Below are 18,510 nucleotides of genomic sequence, written 5' to 3'. Positions count from 1 at the left end.
TGCCTCAACGTTCTTGGACCCGGCTCAGAAGGAGATGGTGAAGATGAATTGTTTGAGGAAGAGCCCAGGGATCACGATGTGGGCTGAGTTGGCAGGTTTGTTGTTTGGATATCGGGTTCTCATGGTCAATCCAGATCAGGAAAGGCCCATCGGCCAACACCTCCATTCCTACAAGGCCCTTTTAATGGTGAGTGGCTCTCTGTCTACTTCTCCATAATGGCTTTGTATAGTGTTGAACTTGCATGAGAAGATGGCACAAGGTGTGTCTTCCCATCCAGTCCTCGTTGGAAAAGGATGGCCCCAGCACCCAAGTGAGATGCATAAACCTTTACCACAAAGGGTCCAGGGGATCATATGGGAGCAGTAATGAAGCTTGTCTGGAGCTGCTGGAAAGTGTTTCGAAAGCAGCAGTCTTGGTTTTCTGTGAGGTAAGTGATTTGGTGGTGGGGGGGTGAGAGGAATGGCGATGTGGTGGTAGTTCCTATTAAAATGGCGTTTGGAGAAGCTCAAGAACTGCTGTAGCTATTTGAGGGAGCCAGGTCAGGGCTGTTCATTGCAGTGCCAGTTTCTCTGGCGCAACGGTTATGCTGAAAAGGACAGAGCCCAGGAAGGAAATGACTGAGGAGCTGAAATGACAGTTCTCTAACCTGAGGTAGAGCTGGCTTTCAAGATGCTGAAGGACTGAACGAAATGTGACAGATGTGGTCTTGTGGGTCCTTGGAGAAGATGAGGATGTCATTGAGGTAGATGAAAACATACCTGTGGAGAATGTCTCAGAGGACCTCATTGATAAAGGCTTGGAAAACAGCTGGACTGTTGGAAAATTCAAAAGAAATGGCCAGATATTCACAGTACCCAGTAAGAATAGTGAACGCGATCTTCCACTCATGCCCTGGTGGCTGTGGATCAGGTTGTATGTGCTCTGTAGATCTAGTCTGGTGAAGATCTGGGCTCTGGGCAGTGTTTTGAATGTGCGGCCCATCAAGCGGAGAGGGTAGCAGTTTATAAAGCTGGTTGTTGAGTCAGAGCGGCAGAGATCCCCATTTTCCTTGACAAAGAAGAATCCTGCACCAGCCGGGGACTGGGATGGTCAGATGAAGTCACTCCGGCAATGTGGTGTCGCAGGAGGGCAGAGGGAGAACAGACAATCTCACAGAGGATTGGTGCCCGGGAAGAGGTCTGCGGTCTGTGAGGTGACAGGATGCTGGCTTCAATTTTATCGAATGTTTGGGCTGAATTGTGATATTCCTATCAAGAGTTTGGTGAGGTTGAGGGTTTCCTCTGCTTCCACAGACTTACAAGGTGAAGTCAACTGAGGTTGCAGGCAGGTGGGTCCCCAATTCAGCGGATAATCAGATGAAATAAGGGTCATGAGTGAAGAGCCAGGATGGGAGGAGTGTTGGGTAAGTTAATAAGGAGGAATTTGATGGACTTGCTTTCCTTCTCATACTCATGTGCACAGGCTGTGTGTGTGTGTGTGTGTGTGTGATCTGACCATCACAAGACATTGTCAAGTCATAGTCATAGTCATAGTCATACTTTATTGATCCCTGGGGAAATTGGTTTTCGTTACAGTTGCACTATAAATAATAAATAGTAATAGAACCATAAATAGTTAAATAGTGATATGTAAATTATACCAGTAAATTATGAAATAAGTCCAGGACCAGCCTATCGGCTCAGGGTGTCTGACCCTCCAAGGGAGGAGTTGTAAAGTTTGATGGCCACAAGCAGGAATGACTTCCTATGACGCTCTGTGTTGCATCTCGGTGGAATGAGTCTCTGGCTGAATGTACTCCTGTGCCCACCCAGTACATTATGTAGTGGATGGGAGACATTGTCCAAGATGGCATGCAACTTGGACAGCATCCTCTTTTCAGACATCACTGTCAGAGAGTCCAGTTCCATCCCCACAACATCACTGGCCTTACGAATGAGTTTGTTGATTCTGTTGGTGTCTGCTACCCTCAGCCTGCTGCCCCAGCACACAACAGCAAACATGATAGCACTGGCCACCACAGACTCGTAGAACATCCTCAGCATCGTCTGGCAGATGTTAAAGGACATCATTCTCCTCAGGAAATAGAGATGGCTCTGACCCTTCTTGTACACAGCCTCAGTGTTCTTTGACCAGTCCAGTTTATTGTCAATTCGTATCCCCAGGTATTTGTAATCCTCCACCATGTCCACACTGACCCCCTGGATGGAAACAGGGGTCACCGGTACCTTAGCTCTTCTCAGGTCTACCACCAGCTCCTTAGTCTTTTTCACATTAAGCTGCAGATAATTCTGCTCACACCATGTGGCAAAGTTTCCTACCGTAGCCCTGTACTCAGCCTCATCTCCCTTGCTGATGCATCCAACTATGGCAGAGTCATCCGAAAACTTCTGAAGATGACAAGACTCTGTGCAGTAGTTGAAGTCCGAGGTGTAAATGGTGAAGAGAAAGGGAGACAAGACAGTCCCCTGTGGAGCCCCAGTGCTGCTGATCACTCTGTCGGACACACAGTGTTGCAAGCACACGTACTGTGGTCTGCCAGTCAGGTAATCAAGAATCCATGATACCAGGGAAGCATCCACCTGCATCGCTGTCAGCTTCTCCCCCAGCAGAGCAGGGCAGATGGTGTTGAACGCACTGGAGAAGTCAAAAAACATGACCCTCACAGTGCTCGCTGGCTTATCCAGGTGGGCGTAGACACGGTTCAGCAGGTAGACGATGGCATCCTCAACTCCTAGTCGGGGCTGGTAGGCGAACTGGAGGGGATCTAAGTGTGGCCTGACTATAGGCCGGAGCAGCTCCAGAACAAGTCTCTCCAGGGTCTTCATGATGTGGGAGGTCAATGCCACCGGTCTGTAGTCATTGAGGCCACTGGGGTGCGGCGTCTTCGGCACAGGGACGAGGCAGGACGTCTTCCATAGCACAGGGACCCTCCGGAGACTCAGGCTCAGGTTGAATACGTGGCGAAGTACTCCACATAGCTGAGGGGCACAGGCTTTGATCACCCTGGTACTGACACCCTGGTCAATGGCCGTGATGCAGAAGGGCTGAGAGATTGGTTTGGTTGGGAGTCCAAGCAGTGCACACAGAGTCTTGTCCAGAAAGTTGCCAGCTGTACTGGAATCCACCAGAGCCTCCGGTGCTTCTGGAGCAGTTGGGGTGTGAAGGAGGACAGAGAGAGTGAGTCAGGCTTTGGTGCTGGAACGAGGGGTCAGGGACAGTTTCACAGGTAGAAGCCCCTCGTGTCTTCCTGGTGGTGCCACCTACTGGACGCAGTGAGCATTTGACGTGTGGGTGATTGGCCGCTCCACAGTAAGCACACAAGTTTTATTTCTCCACTGACAATCATGCTTCGGGGAAAGGAGCTCTCCTTAACACAATGGGTTCTGGTGACATAGCTCATGAGGATCCTGCAGCCTGAAATGATTCTGGGAATGGAACTGAGGTTCTGAAGGGTCATTCCGTAAAACGCTTCACGGTGCAGAGGGCCAGGGTGATGAGGCTTGCATGGGGATCTAAAGAATTTGCTACCTCAGGAATTACCTTAATTGCATTAAAAGCTTGCTTATGCATTCCTCTGAGATATCCCTAGAGAGAACTATGGCCAGAGTTTAGACTTTGGGACATGGGGTCTAAATTTTTGTAATTTTTAGCAGTGACAGGAAAGAAGTGCAAGTTTTCTTCAGTTCTTGGGTAACATTGATATCTTTCCACCTGTCCAGTGCCATCTATTTCGGTCCTAGTAATACTTACTGACTGCAACAAGACTGTTTGTATTTTCCATTTATGATGCATCATCAGCAGAGTATCATAGAATGTATTGTCAAATTTTGGTGGTTTAAAGCGGTGTTTTAAAATGAAAGAGTAGTCTTCCAAATTTCCTGTAACTGTAACTGTAACTTAGAGGCAGCACGCTCATTTCCAAATCAGATTCGTGCCCCAGTCAGAGACTTGATCAGATCATCTCAGTATTGTACTGAGGGAGGGCCGGCTGCTGGTGTAGTGATATCAGCCCTGGTTCCTCCAACTGGATTTCATTGGGTTGCCGGATGAAGCTGACTAAGTCTGCTATCAAGAAAAAAATTATTTTGATGAGGGCTCATTCAACACAATAATGCTGGTTAGGGATGTAATTAAGTAGTTGCAACCCAAATGCTGATTGTACTAAATTGTACTAAAAAGGAAGTTCTGATTGTTTCACAATTAAAGGAATCTTGGTAAATGTCTCTTCCAGAATAATAACTTGTTCAATGAGTATGAAACGATATGTGGAGGCTAATATTTCTGAGAAATCTCACACTACAATCAAGTACTTCATGAAGATGTGGAGCAGTGTGAGTGAGACACTCATCTTCATTTTCCTCGGAGTTTCTACGATTGGGGACAAGCACGAATGGAGCTGGCCTTATATCTCTTTCACAATGCTATTTTGCCTTGTCTGGAGAGCTGTTGGTAATTAACATTTATTTTCCCATTTTTCAAACAGTGAAAAAAAATCACTTTCCTCATTTTTATCATCAGCTGAGTTTCTGGTTTGACACAAGTGCAATGTCTAGTAATGAATTTCTTTGTTTGATTGCAGGAGTTATTTTCCTGACATTTATTGTAAATAAGTTTCGTGTGAATATGGTGACAAAGAAGGACCAGTTCATTATAGCCTACGGTGGATTGCGGGGAGCAATATGTTTCTCTCTTGTTTTCTTACTCCCAAACTTCCCTCAGAAGAAACTCTTCACTACAGCCACAATCGTTGTCATTTTCTTTACAGTTTTTGTTCAGGTAAGCGGGGAACTTTTTGACAAGTCAACCTGTTCCATTTATGCAGATCTAAAAACTGCCGATGCTGGATATCTGAAAATACTGGGGACACTCAGCAGTCAGAAAGTATCTGTGGAGAGAGAAGCAGAGTTAATAGTCAGCCTGATGAGTTGGACCTCTTCTGTATTAGTATGTCAGGTCTAGTCGATCCTCACCTCAACAGGAGAAATGTCAGGTCTAGTCGATCCACACCACAATAGGAGAAAGCATCCTCAGTATATTCTTCTCTCAGCATCCTAGTAGCTGCACAAGATCATTATTTTTTGGCCAAAAGCACAATCTTGTGTATTACACTTGAGTGAAAAATATTGTTGTAACTGCAATCATAGGCTAAGCAAAAAATGATATAATTAGGATAGAGCTACATTGTACCTTGGAACTGGGATTTCTGTGGATAACTTTTCTAGTTTTCTCTTTATTGACATACCTACTGTAACTGGAGTTGATAGGCTTTTGTATGTTGGTGGTAACTTTGGATTCAGTACATCTCTTTGCCCCAATGGCATTCCTTACTGTTAATAATGTTACAGATTTATCTTTTGTTTGCTATTTTCTCTGTAATGTCTGTTAAGTTAGCTTTACTTTGGAATACTTATGGGCAATATGGAATTATTTCACATATACGAAATGGTTCTTGTGACATTTATAATGTGGTAGTGCAGTGGGTAGTGCTTATCACTCTCACTTTCAGTTTCCACCACTGGCTAGCAGTCTTGTGAAAAGGAGAGCTGAATGTGTGAATATCTCCCTACCAGTACATAGTCTCTCCAACAGCAAGCCTCATGTAGTTCCTCCTCGCTTGCGACACACAGAAACTGAACTCCTTTCAGACTCAGGCTGAATTACAGAAGACAGGAGGAGGTCTGGCCTCTGCACACATAGCACACAGACCCACCGGTGTGTGGAGACGCCCTGGTGCTTGTGAACCAGCAATGGGTAAATAGCCCAACTCACTGCCTTGTGGGCAGCCTCAGGAGAGACGAAGGGTACGGGAGTAAACCCAGACAGCAAATCCGGTGTGGAGTCCCTAAGGTGGCTGGACGTTATTGAACATCCCTCCAGCAGCTCTGGCAGCCAAGCTGGTGCCAAGTGTATTGCTTCATAAGCTTTCCTTTGGACTCTACTCGTGAGGCCGAGAGGGGTATCTTGACAACTGAGCATCTCAGGATCTCCACACCTCCTGCCCAGGCTTGCGATGATGATCACAACTCATTGTCCTTCAAGACAGATGATGCCACCCAACAACATCTGCAGTTTACTTTATATTTAAACTGAGGATAATTTACGTTACTAGTGTTTAGGAAAGTCACTTCTTTTTCTGTTGTTCCTATTATTCCTTCAAAAGAAGGTTGTTCTGTGTGAACAACTCAAAAGCCCCATGGCAAAATCGATACCTTCTTCAAGAGCTACAAGATCCACCTTGCTGATGAAGTTGTACCACTGTAAATGACTGTAATTTAGTTTATTGGTATCAGATGCACTGAGGGAGAGTAAAAACTTTGTTTTGCACGCCACACACCCAGATCATTTCATTACATCAGTTTACCAACATAAAACAAAAGCTTAATGCAGAATAAAAGTCTTTTAAAAGTTGTTATTGTACAAACCTGCCTCAACTACCTCCTCTTGCAACTGATTCCACATAGATACAATTCTTTGTGTAAAAATTTACCCCTCAGGCTCCTCACAAATATTTCCACTCTCGCTTTGAACTTGTGTCCTCCAATTCCTGATGCCTGAACGCTGGAATAAAGATTGAGTGCACTTTTCCTATCTATGGCCCTCATAATTTATACACCTCAATAAGATCACTTCTCAGTCTCCTATAGTCTATGCAATAAAGTCAAAGTAAATTCAATATCAAAGTATGTATACATACATGACCATACACTACCTCGAGGTTCATTTTCTTGCAGGATTTAAAGAAAATTAAAGAAATACAATAGAGTTTATGAAAAACTATACGTGAACAAAGACTGACAAAGAACCAATGTCAAAAAGAAGGCAAATTGAGCAAATAATTAAAAAGTTTTAAAAAACATAACTTTGAGAACCTAGGTTGAAGAATTCTTGAAAGTGAGTCTATTGTTTGTGAAATCAATTCAGTGTTGAGATGAGGGAAGTCATCTACGCTGATTCAGGGGCCTGATGGTTATAGGGTACTAGCTGTTCCTGACCGATGGTTATAGGGTGCTGGCTGTTCCTGTCCGATGGTTATAGGGTACTAGCTATTCCTGACCGATGGTTATAGGGTACTAGCTGTTCCTGTCTGATGGTTATAGAGTACTAGCTGTTCCTGACTGATGGTTATAAGGTACTAGCTGTTCCTGTCCGATGGTTATAGGGTACTAGCTGTTCCTGTCTGATGGTTATAGAGTACTAGCTGTTCCTGACTGATGGTTATAAGGTACTAGCTGTTCCTGTCCGATGCTCATAGAGTACTAGCTGTTCCTGACCGATGGTTATAGGGTGCTAGCTGTTCCTGTCCGATGGTTAAAGGGTACTAGCTGTTCCTGACCGATGGTTATAGGATACCAGCTGTTCCTGTCCGATGGTTATAGGGTACCAGCTGTTCCTGACCGATGGTTATAGGGTACCAGCTGTTCCTGACCGATGGTTATAGGATACTAGCTGTTCCTGTCCAATGGTTATAGGGTACTAGCTGTTCCTGACATGATAGTTATAGGGTATTAGCTGTTCCTGTCCGATGGTTATAGGGTACCAGCTGTTCCTGACCGATGGTTATAGGGTACTAGCTGTTCCTGACCGATGGTTATAGGATACTAGCTGTTCCTGTCCGATGGTTATAGGGTACCAGCTGTTCCTGACCGATGGTTATAGGGTACTAGCTGTTCCTGTCCAATGGTTATAGGTACTAGCTGTTCCTGATTGACGGTTATAGGGTACTAGCTGTTCCTGACCGATGGTTATAGGGTACTAGCTGTTCCTGACCGATGGTTATAGGGTGCTAGCTGTTCCTGATCCGATGGTTATAGGGTACTGGCTATTCCTGACCGATGGTTATAGGGTGCTAGCTGTTCCTGACCGATGGTTATAGGGTACTGGCTATTCCTGACCGATGGTTATAGGGTACTGGCTATTCCTGACCGATGGTTATAGGGTGCTGGCTGTTCCTGACCGATGGTTATAGGGTGCTGGCTGTTCCTGACCAATGGTTATAGGGTACTGGCTATTCCTGACCGATGGTTATAGGGTGCTAGCTGTTCCTGACCGATGGCTATAGGGTGCTAGCTGTTCCTGACCGATGGTTATAGGGTGCTAGCTGTTCCTGATCCGATGGTTATAGGGTGCTAGCTGTTCCTGACCGATGGTTATAGGGTACTGGCTGTTCCTGACCGATGGTTATAGGGTGCTGGCTGTTCCTGATCCGATGGTTATAGGGTACTGGCTGTTCCTGACCGATGGTTATAGGGTGCTAGCTGTTCCTGATCCGATGGTTATAGGGTACTGGCTATTCCTGACCGATGGTTATAGGGTGCTAGCTGTTCCTGACCGATGGTTATAGGGTACTGGCTATTCCTGACCGATGGTTATAGGGTACTGGCTATTCCTGACCGATGGTTATAGGGTGCTGGCTGTTCCTGACCGATGGTTATAGGGTGCTGGCTGTTCCTGACCAATGGTTATAGGGTACTGGCTATTCCTGACCGATGGTTATAGGGTGCTAGCTGTTCCTGACCGATGGCTATAGGGTGCTAGCTGTTCCTGACCGATGGTTATAGGGTGCTAGCTGTTCCTGATCCGATGGTTATAGGGTGCTAGCTGTTCCTGACCGATGGTTATAGGGTACTGGCTGTTCCTGACCGATGGTTATAGGGTGCTGGCTGTTCCTGATCCGATGGTTATAGGGTACTGGCTGTTCCTGACCGATGGTTATAGGGTGCTAGCTGTTCCTGACCGATGGTTATAGGGTGCTAGCTGTTCCTGACCGATGGTTATAGGGTACTAGCTGTTCCTGACCGATGGTTATAGGGTGCTAGCTGTTCCTGACCGACGGTTATAGGGTGCTAGCTGTCCCTAACCGATGGTTATAGGGTACTAGCTGTTCCTGACCGATGGTTATAGGGTGCTGGCTATTCCTGACCGATGGTTATAGGGTACTGGCTGTTCCTGACCGATGGTTATAGGGTACTGGCTGTTCCTGACCGATGGTTATAGGGTGCTAGCTCTTAATGACCGATGGTTATAGGGTACTAGCTGTTCCTGACCGATGGTTATAGGGTGCTAGCTGTTCCTGACCGATGGTTATAGGGTACTAGCTGTTCCTGACCGATGGTTATAGGGTGATAGCTGTTCCTGACCGATGGTTATAGGGTACTAGCTGTTCCTGACCGATGGTTATAGGGTGCTAGCTCTTAATGACCGATGGTTATAGGGTGCTAGCTGTTCCTGACCAATGGTTATAGGGTGCTAGCTGTTCCTGACCGATGGTTATAGGGTGCTGGCTGTTCCTGACCGATGGTTATAGGGTCCTGGCTGTTCCTGACCAATGGTTATAGGGTACTGGCTATTCCTGACCGATGGTTATAGGGTACTAGCTGTTCCTGACCGATGGTTATAGGGTGCTAGCTCTTAATGACCGATGGTTATAGGGTGCTAGCTGTTCCTGACCAATGGTTATAGGGTGCTAGCTGTTCCTGACCAATGGTTATAGGGTGCTAGCTGTTCCTGACCGATGGTTATAGGGTGCTAATTGTTCCTGACCGATGGTTATAGGGTACTAGCTGTTCTTGACCGATGGTTATAGGGTGCTAGCTGTTCCTGACCGATGGTTATAGGGTGCTGGCTGTTCCTGACCGATGGTTATAGGGTGCTGGCTGTTCCTGACCGATGGTTATAGGGTACTGGCTGTTCCTGACCGATGGTTATAGGGTGCTAGCTGTTCCTGACCGATGGTTATAGGGTGCTGGCTGTTCCTGATCCGATGGTTATAGGGTGCTAGCTGTTCCTGACCGATGGTTATAGGGTGCTAGCTGTTCCTGACCGATGGTTATAGGGTGCTAGCTGTTCCTGATCAGATGGACTGGGCTTATCCACCACCTTTTGTTGATTTTTTTTCATTCCTGGGCGGGGAGTTTCCATGCCAGGCCATGATGCCACCAGTCAGAATACTCACCACTGTGCATCTAAAGAAGTTTGTCAGAGCTTTAGATTACATGCCAGATCTATGCAAACTTCTGAGAAAGTCAAGGCACTGTTGTACCTTCTTTGTGGTCCTAGTCGATGCAACCTCTCCCTGTAATTCAGTGCTTCAAGTCCTGGCAACATCTTGTCATTTTTCTACGTGATCTTTCCAGTTTAGTAACATCTTTTCTCTCATAGGATGACCAAATCTGAACACAATACTATACTCCTAAGGTGGCCTCACCATCATCCTCTGCAGCCGTACCAAACCTTCCCAATTTTACAGTCAATGCCTTGGCTAATGAAGACCAGCAGGCCAAATGCTTTCTTCTTCCCCTGTCTACCTGTGACTCCACTTACAGTGAACCATATACTTGTACTCCAAGGTCTCTCTTTTCTGAAACACTTCCCATGGCTCTGCCATTTATTGTGAAAACCCTATTGGATTTGACTTTCCAAATTACAACACCTCATACTTATCTAAATGAAAGTCCATTTGCTATTCCTTGGCTCACTTACTCAGCTGATGAAAATTCCCTTGTCATGTTCGCTAATCTTATTCATTGTCCACTGCATGATCTATTTTAGTGTCGTCTATAGACTTATATCTAATTTATTCTTACCCAAATGGATAATATGATGATAGATCTTGATGGAGTCAGCACCAAAGTCTGATGCAGATGACTTGTCACGGGTCTCCCTGTCTGAGAAACACGCTCTGCTTTCAGCATTGTTGTATCCAATTAGCCAGCTCTCCCTGGATTCCATGCAACCTAACCTTCCAGAGAAGCCTACCATGTGGAACTTCATAAATGGCCTTACTGAAGTCCTTGTCTACTCATTAACTCTGGGGATGCTCTCCATTAAAGTATGACAGCACCAAATTTAGATTGAATGTGTAAACTGAATATTTCTGAAGTTTTATTCAGCAGAGTTTACTCACATGTTCAAGGAATTTTGAACCTAATTAACGTGCACATGAGTGGAGCTTCCCAACATCTCACAGAAGTGGCCAAGCCACGTATTGAACTGGACAGGAAATGAAAGTTGACGATCTGAAATAGTGACTTTTCATTTCTTTCTACAGATGCTGTCAGATCCACTGAGTTTCTCAGGCACTTCGTGTGTTGCTCTATCTCCTCAATTGTCCACTGTTTGCATCTATAAGAAGGCTCTTACACTTAAGTTTAGGATATTAGTATACCCATCATAGACATTTTGTTCACTTCATTAAGAATCTGATTACATCTGATAAAACAGGAAAAGATTCTAAAGTTAGTTTTAGATTCTAAAGATTTCTAAGGTTAGTTTTAGTTATTTAGAGTGGATACATTGTGATTATTCTTGAGAGGGAAAAACCCAGTCTTCAGAGACCATATCAGACTATCACTGTTAACTGTATCAATGAATGTTCTTAAAGCATTTTCAAAGTATTTCAAATGATACCATCTTTCATCAATAGAAAAAAAAGCTTTGAGCACAAATAGCAAATGGGAACTAGGGCAATTTGGAGCTTTGTCTGTCCTTTAATTGCATCCATAGTGGAAATTTGTGGCCTTGATATTCGTTATTTGTTCAATATGTCAACAGAGATATGCATATGGATATTACTGCTATTTAATGTCAATAGAGATGTGTGTATGGATATTACTGTGATTTTATGTCAATGGCCAGTGCAGTGGGATACCCAATTCTAATGTGATGAAGGTGACAATCCACCTTTTGTTAAACGTTTTCTTGTAAATGGACACACAGTGCAGCTGAGTTTATTCAGTATTTTGCGCAATGAGGATTAGTTAATTTGCTGCTGATTCAGAAAGTGAAAACATTTCTCTCTTTCTTCCATCATCACAGGGCATGACAATCAAACCATTGGTTGAGTTGCTGGAAGTTAAAAGAACAAGCCAATCCCCTCCCACAGTCAGTGAGCAGATTCACATTCGGGTAAGTTTAAATCCTTGAGGAGTGGTCAGTCACAGTCTCCATGTGTTACTGCAATCCTGCAGTTATGGTGCTGTGTTTTACTGCAATGTATACTAATATCCAACATTGCATTTCAGTCAATTTATATTTGTTACACACTGTTCGGTATTATATAATTAGTATGACCTCTATACAGTCATAAAGCATAGAGCACTACAACACAAAAGCAAACCATTTTTGTGCTGGCCTGGTTTTCTGCTTAGGCTCAACTAATTGCAGCTGCACCATAGCCCTATGCACCTCTCTTATTAGTGAAACTATTCAAACTTATCTTAAATTTTACAATTAAATCTGCATCTACCACTTCTGTTGGCAGCTCACTCCACGCTCACACCAGTCTTGGAATAAAGTATTCCCCTTAAATATTTCACCTTTCACCCCTAAATGTGTGACCTCTAGATCTAGTCTAACCAAACCTGCATGCATTCACCTTATCTATACACCCTATTATTTTGTGTAGCTCTATCAAATCTCCCCTCTAGATATCCCTGAACAATAGGCAAGTTCAACTGTAAAACTGAAAAGCAGTTTGGATAGGTACCTAGACGAGAGGATATGGTCTGGATGCAGGTAGTTGAGACAAGGCAGAAAAAGATATTAACATGGATAAAGGATTGGCTGACTGGCTAAAAGCAGAGTGGGAATAGAGGGGGCCTTTACTAGTTGGCTGCCGGTGACTAGTGGTGTTCCACATGAGTTAGTGTTGGGTCCACTTCTTTTCAGGTTACACGTCAATAATTTGGAAGACGGAATTGGTGCCTTTGCGGCCAATTTGTGGGTGATACAAAGATAGGTGAAGGGGTGCTGTAGTATTGAGGAAGCTGGGAGTCTACAGAAGGACTGTGACAGATTGGGAGAGTCAGTGGTAAAGAAAGAAAATGCAATGTTAGCATTACTTCCAAGAGGACTAGAATATAAAAACAAAGATGTAATGCTGAAGCTTAATAGGGCATCCGTCAACTAAGGGTTAAGGGGAAAAGGCAGAAAGGTGGAGATGAGTCCATGGCCAGATCAGACTGTACTTGGAGTATTGTTGGCAGTTTTGGTCTCCTTATCTAAGAAAGGATGTGCTGGCATTGGAGATGGTCCGGGGGAGGTTCAGAAGAATGATCTCAGGGCTAATGTATGAGGAGTGTTTGGTGGCTCATGGCCTGTACTCACTGGAGTGTGAAAGAATGTAGGGGATTCTTATTGAAACCTATTGAATATTGAAAAGCCTAAATAGAGTGAATGTGCAGAGTCTGTTTCCTATAGTTGGGGAGTCGGGCCCAGAGGGTACAGTCTCAGAATAGAATGATATTACTTTAGAACAGATAGCAGCAAATTCTTTAGACAAATGGTGGTGAATCTGTAGAATTAGTAGCCACAGATGGCTGTAGGCCAAGTCAATGGGTATGTTTAAAGCAAAGGTTAATAGATTCTTGACTAGTAAAGGCATCTAAGATTACAGGGAGAAGGCAGGAAAGTGGGGTTGAGAGGGATAATTAATCACAGCTTGGCTCCTTAGGGTGTCACGGCATTGTAGCGGTTAGCACAACACTATTATGGCTTGGGACGTTCCAGTGTTTGGAGTTGAATTTCACTGCTCTCCTGTGAGGCCTCACTGTGGAATGTGTAGGTTTTTTCCGGGTGCTCTGATTTCCTCCCACAGTCCAGAGAAATTCCAGGTAAATTGGTCATTGTAATTATCCCAGGATTGGATTAGGGTTAATCAGGATTGTCGAGGGTTGCTGGGGCAGCATGGGTCGAAGGGCCGAAGAGCCTAATCAGCACTGAATGATTAAATCACCCTCCCACATTAAATGGCAGAATACACTCAATGGGCGGAAAGACCTAATTATGCTCCTATGCTACATAACTTCCCAACTCCTCTACTCAGTACTTTGATTCATTGTCATAGTCAGAGTCACAGTCATACTTTATTGATCCCGGGGGAAATTGGTTTTCGTTACAGCTGCACCATAAATAATTAAATAGTCATAAAACCATAAATAATTAAATAACAATTTGTAAATTATGCCAGGACATAAGTCCAGGACCAGCCTATTGGCTCAGGGTGTCTGACCCACCAAGGGAGGAGTTGTAAAGTTTGATGGCCACAAGCAGGAATGACTTCCTATGACGCTCTGTGTTGCATCTCAGTGGAATGAGTCTCTGGCTGAATGTACTCCTGTGCCCAACCAGTACATTATGTAGTGGATGGGAGACATTGTCCAAGATGGCATGCAACTTGGACAGCATCCTCTTTTCAGACACCACCATCAGAGAGTCCAGTTCCACTCCCACAACATCATTGCGGCCTTACGAATGAGTTTGTTGATTCTGTTGATGTCTGCTACCCTCAGCCTGCTGCCCCAGCACACAACAGCAAACATGATAGCACTGGCCACCACAGACTCATAGAACATCCTCAGCATTGTCCGGCAGATGTTAAAGGACCACAGTCTCCTCAGGAAATAGAGATGGCTCTGGCCCTTCTTGTAGACAGCCTCAGTGTTCTTTGACCAATCCAGTTTATTGTCAATTCGTATCCCCAGGTATTTGTAATCCTCCACCATGTCCACAATGACCCCCTGGATGGAAACAGGGGTCACCGGTACCTTAGCTCTCCTCAGGTCTATCACCAGCTCCTTAGTCTTTTTCACATTAAGCTGCAGATAATTCTGCTCACACCATGTGACAAAGTTTCCTACCGTAGCCCTGTACTCAGCCTCATCTCCCTTGCTGATGCATCCAACTATGGCAGAGTCATCCGAAAACTTCTGAAGATGACAAGACTCTGTGCAGTAGTTGAAGTCCGAGGTGTAGATGGTGAAGATTATTTCACCATTGAAATGATGAAGATGGTGAAGAAATGGTGAAGAATGGCGTAAATTATAAAGGTTACCGTGCCAAAAGATCCCTTTATGACCTTACCTACCTGTGGTGTACCTTTCAAGGAATTATGCATCCGTATCTTTAGATGTTCTACTGCACACTTCAGTGTCCTACCACTCTCTGTGTAAACCTTACCCTGGCTCATCCTCCCAAAGTGTAACACCTTACATTTGTCTGCATTAAATTCCACCTGCCACATTTCAGCCTTGTTCCCAGCTGGTCCACATCTTTTTGAAATCTTTGATTGCCTTCCTCACTGTCTACTATGTTGCCAATCTTGGTGTCATCTACAAATTTGCCGATCCAATTCACCATATTACCATCTAACTCATTAATGCATACTGAACACTGTTGAATTTTCTCTATTTCTACATATATATGACCTAAAATGTGATCAGATCTTCACGTAAGTCCTAAAACTAGATAAAGAGAACCCGATTAAATAAAAAACACAAAAAGTACATTTGCTCTTTTATTTATTGAGACAAATGATCCAATATTACATGTATTTTTTGGAACCTCTGGGGTAATGCTTTCTACAAAAGCTATTTGGAGTCTGGTTTTCCAAAGATGAGATGGGACTGGAGGTGTGGGTTCTAGAAGTGCCCTGCCCTATATAAAAAAACACACACAAAGTCAGGTTAGAGACAGAGCCTGCTCTTCTTAAGAAAGATCTGCTTATGTGCACCATGCCTCGAACAAAACAACTTTTAGAGGATCTTTGAAGAAGAATTGTAGAGGTGCATGAAGCTGGAAAAGGTTACAAAAGCATTTCTAAAGACCTGTGTGTTCATCAGTCTACAGTGAGAGAAATTGTCTGCAAGTGGAGGAAACTCAGTACTGTTGTTGCCTTCCCTCAGAGTGGGCATCCTGCAAAGATAGCATCAAGAGCACAACGTGCAATGCTGAAGGAGGAGAAAGAGAAACCAACGGAACAGCAAAAGATCTGCAGAAATCTCTAGAACTTGCTAAAGTCTCTGTTCACATGTCCACTGTAAGAAAAGTACTGAACAAGAATGGTGTTCATGGAAGGACACCACCGCTCTCCAAATGAAAACATTAAAGCTTGTCTCAAGTTTGCAAAAGACCATCTGAATGTTCTATAATGTTTCTGGGAAAATGTTTTGTGGGCAGATGAGGCAAAAGTTAAACCTTTTGGCAGAATTGCTCATTGCTATGTTTCAGTGAAAAAGGGCACTGCACACCAACACCAAAACCTCATCCCAACTGTGAAACATGGTGGAAGCAGCATCCTGGTTTGGGGCTGCTTTGCTGCCTCGGGACCTGGACGGCTTACAACTGTTGAGGGAACAATGAAATCTAAATTGTTTAAAGACATTTTACAGGAATATGTCAGGGTAGCAGTCCATCACTCGAAGCTTAATAGAAGTTGGATACTGCAGCAAGACAATGATCCAAAAGACGAGTAAATCAACAACAGCATGGTTTAAAAAGGAAGTTTGTGTTTTGGAATGGCTGTGTCAAAATCTTGACAGTCCTATAGAAATGTTGTGGAAGGACCTGAAGCAAGCAGTTCATGCATGGAAGCCCACCAACATCCCAGAGCTGAAGCAGTTTTGTAAAGAGGAATGACCTAAAATTCATCCAAGCCGGTGTGCAGGACTGATCAACTGTTACTGGAGATGTTTGGTTGCAGTTAATACTGTACAACGGGGTCACACCAGTTACTGAAAGCAAAGGTTCACATACTTTTTCCAACAAATACATGTAATATTGGATCATTTTTCTCAATAAATAATGAATAGGTATACTATTTTGTGTTATTTATTTAATTGGGTTCTCTTTATATTGTTTTAGGATGCGTGAAGATCTGATCATATTTATAGAAACATAGAAACATAGGAAATAGGTGCAGGAGTAGGCCATTCAGCCCTTCGAGCCTGCACCACCATTCATATGATCATGGCTGATCATCCAACTCAGAACCTTGTACCTGCTTTCTCTCCATACTCCCGGTCCATTTAGCCACAAGGGCCATATCTAACTCCCTCTTAAATATAGCCAATGAACTGGCCTCAACTGTTTCCTGTGGCAGAGAATTCCACAGATTCACCACTCTCTGTGTGAAGAAGGTTTTTCCTCACCCCGGTCCTAAAAGGCTTCCCCTTTATCCTCAAACTGTGACCCCCTCATTCTGGACTTTCCCAACATCGGGAACTACCTGCATCTAGCCTGTCCAATCCCTTTAGGATTTTATATGTTTCAATAAGATCCCCCCTCAATCTTCTAAATTCCAACGAGTATAAGCCTAGCCGATCCAATCTTTCATCATATGAAAGTCCTGCCATCCCAGGAATCAATCTGGTGAACCTTCTCTGTACTCCCTCTATGGCAAGAATGTCTTTCCTCTGATTAGGGGACCAAAACTGCACACAATACTTCAAGTGTGGTCTCACCAAGGCCTTGAACAACTGCAGTAGAACCTCCTTGCTCCTGTACTCGAATCCTCTTGCTATGAATGCCAGAAATAGAGAAAATTTTCCAGGATTCAAAAACTTTTTAGTACCACTGTAGATGATAAACAACAATGGACCAGGAGCAGTCCCTGTGGCACACTACTATTCACCGGCCTCCAGTCAGAGAGGTAACCAGCTACCACCACCTTCTAGTTTCTCCTGCTAATGTTGAATCCAATTAATTACTTAACCCTGAATGCCAAGGCACTGAACCTTCTGGACCAACCTCGCAGGTGGGACTTTGCCAAAAGTCTTGCTAAATTCCATCGAGACAACGTCTACCACATTCCCTTCAATATGCCTGGTAATTTTATCAAAAAGCTCTCTAAGTTTGGCCAGACATAACCTGGCACACACAAAGTCATGCTGACTATCCCTAATCAGGTCCTGTCTATCAAGTACTTATAATATCTTGTCACTTAGGATACCTTCAAATATTTTACCCAGCTTACAATTTCCTGCCTTATTCTTAGAGCCTTTCTTAAACACTACAACAACATAACTTGGCCTCCTGTCCTTCAGCACCTCATCCATGCTAAAGGACATGTTAAATATTCCTGTCAGGGCATCTGCAATTTCAGCACTAGACTTCCATGAGGTCCAGTGGGACAGCTCATTGCCCTCTGGGGATTTATCAGTGGGACACCTCATCGGCCTCCAGGGATTTATCAATGGGACACCTCATCAGCCTTTGGGGATTTATCAATGGGACACCTCATCAGCCTCTGGGGATTTATCAGTGGGACACCTCATCAGCCTCTGGGATTTATCAGTGGGACACCTCATCAGTCTCTGGAGATTTATCAATGGGACACCTCATCGGCCTCCAGGGATTTATCAATGGGACACCTCATCGGCCTCCAGGGATTTATCAGTGGGACACCTCATCAGCCTCAGGGGACTTATCAGTGGTTCACCTCATCAGTTTCTGGGGATTTATCAGTGGGACACCTCATCAGCCTCTGGGATTTATCAATGGGACACCTCATCAGCCTCTGGGATTTATCAATGGGATACCTCATCAGCCTCTGGGCATTTATCAATGGGACACCTCATCATCCTCTGGGATTTATCAATGGGACACCTCATCAGCCTCTGGGGATTTATCAGTGGGACACCTCATCAGTCTCCAGGGATTTATCAGTGGGACACCTCATCAGCCTCTGGGATTTATTACTGGGACACCTCAGCAGCCTCTGGGATTCATCAATG

At 44.3% G+C, this 18,510-nt stretch overlaps 1 protein-coding gene across 1 annotated transcript in view; it reads left to right on the top strand.

Moving 5' to 3' along the window:
- Positions 1-366: 366 nt before the first annotated feature.
- Positions 367-18,510, top strand: part of LOC140203691 (sodium/hydrogen exchanger 2-like) — a 104,244-nt gene continuing 86,100 nt past the window's right edge. The window contains exons 1-4 of the mRNA XM_072269737.1: positions 367-428; positions 4,233-4,450; positions 4,581-4,777; positions 11,816-11,905. Coding sequence (XP_072125838.1) covers positions 367-428; positions 4,233-4,450; positions 4,581-4,777; positions 11,816-11,905 — 567 coding nt within the window. The remainder of the gene's footprint in view (positions 429-4,232; positions 4,451-4,580; positions 4,778-11,815; positions 11,906-18,510) is intronic.

The sequence above is a fragment of the Mobula birostris genome, chromosome 10 (genome assembly GCF_030028105.1).
Source record: "Mobula birostris isolate sMobBir1 chromosome 10, sMobBir1.hap1, whole genome shotgun sequence".
Lineage (NCBI taxonomy): Eukaryota > Metazoa > Chordata > Chondrichthyes > Myliobatiformes > Myliobatidae > Mobula > Mobula birostris.
The sequence above is the reverse complement of the archived record's forward strand: the minus strand, read 5'-3'. Positions and strand labels throughout refer to the sequence as shown.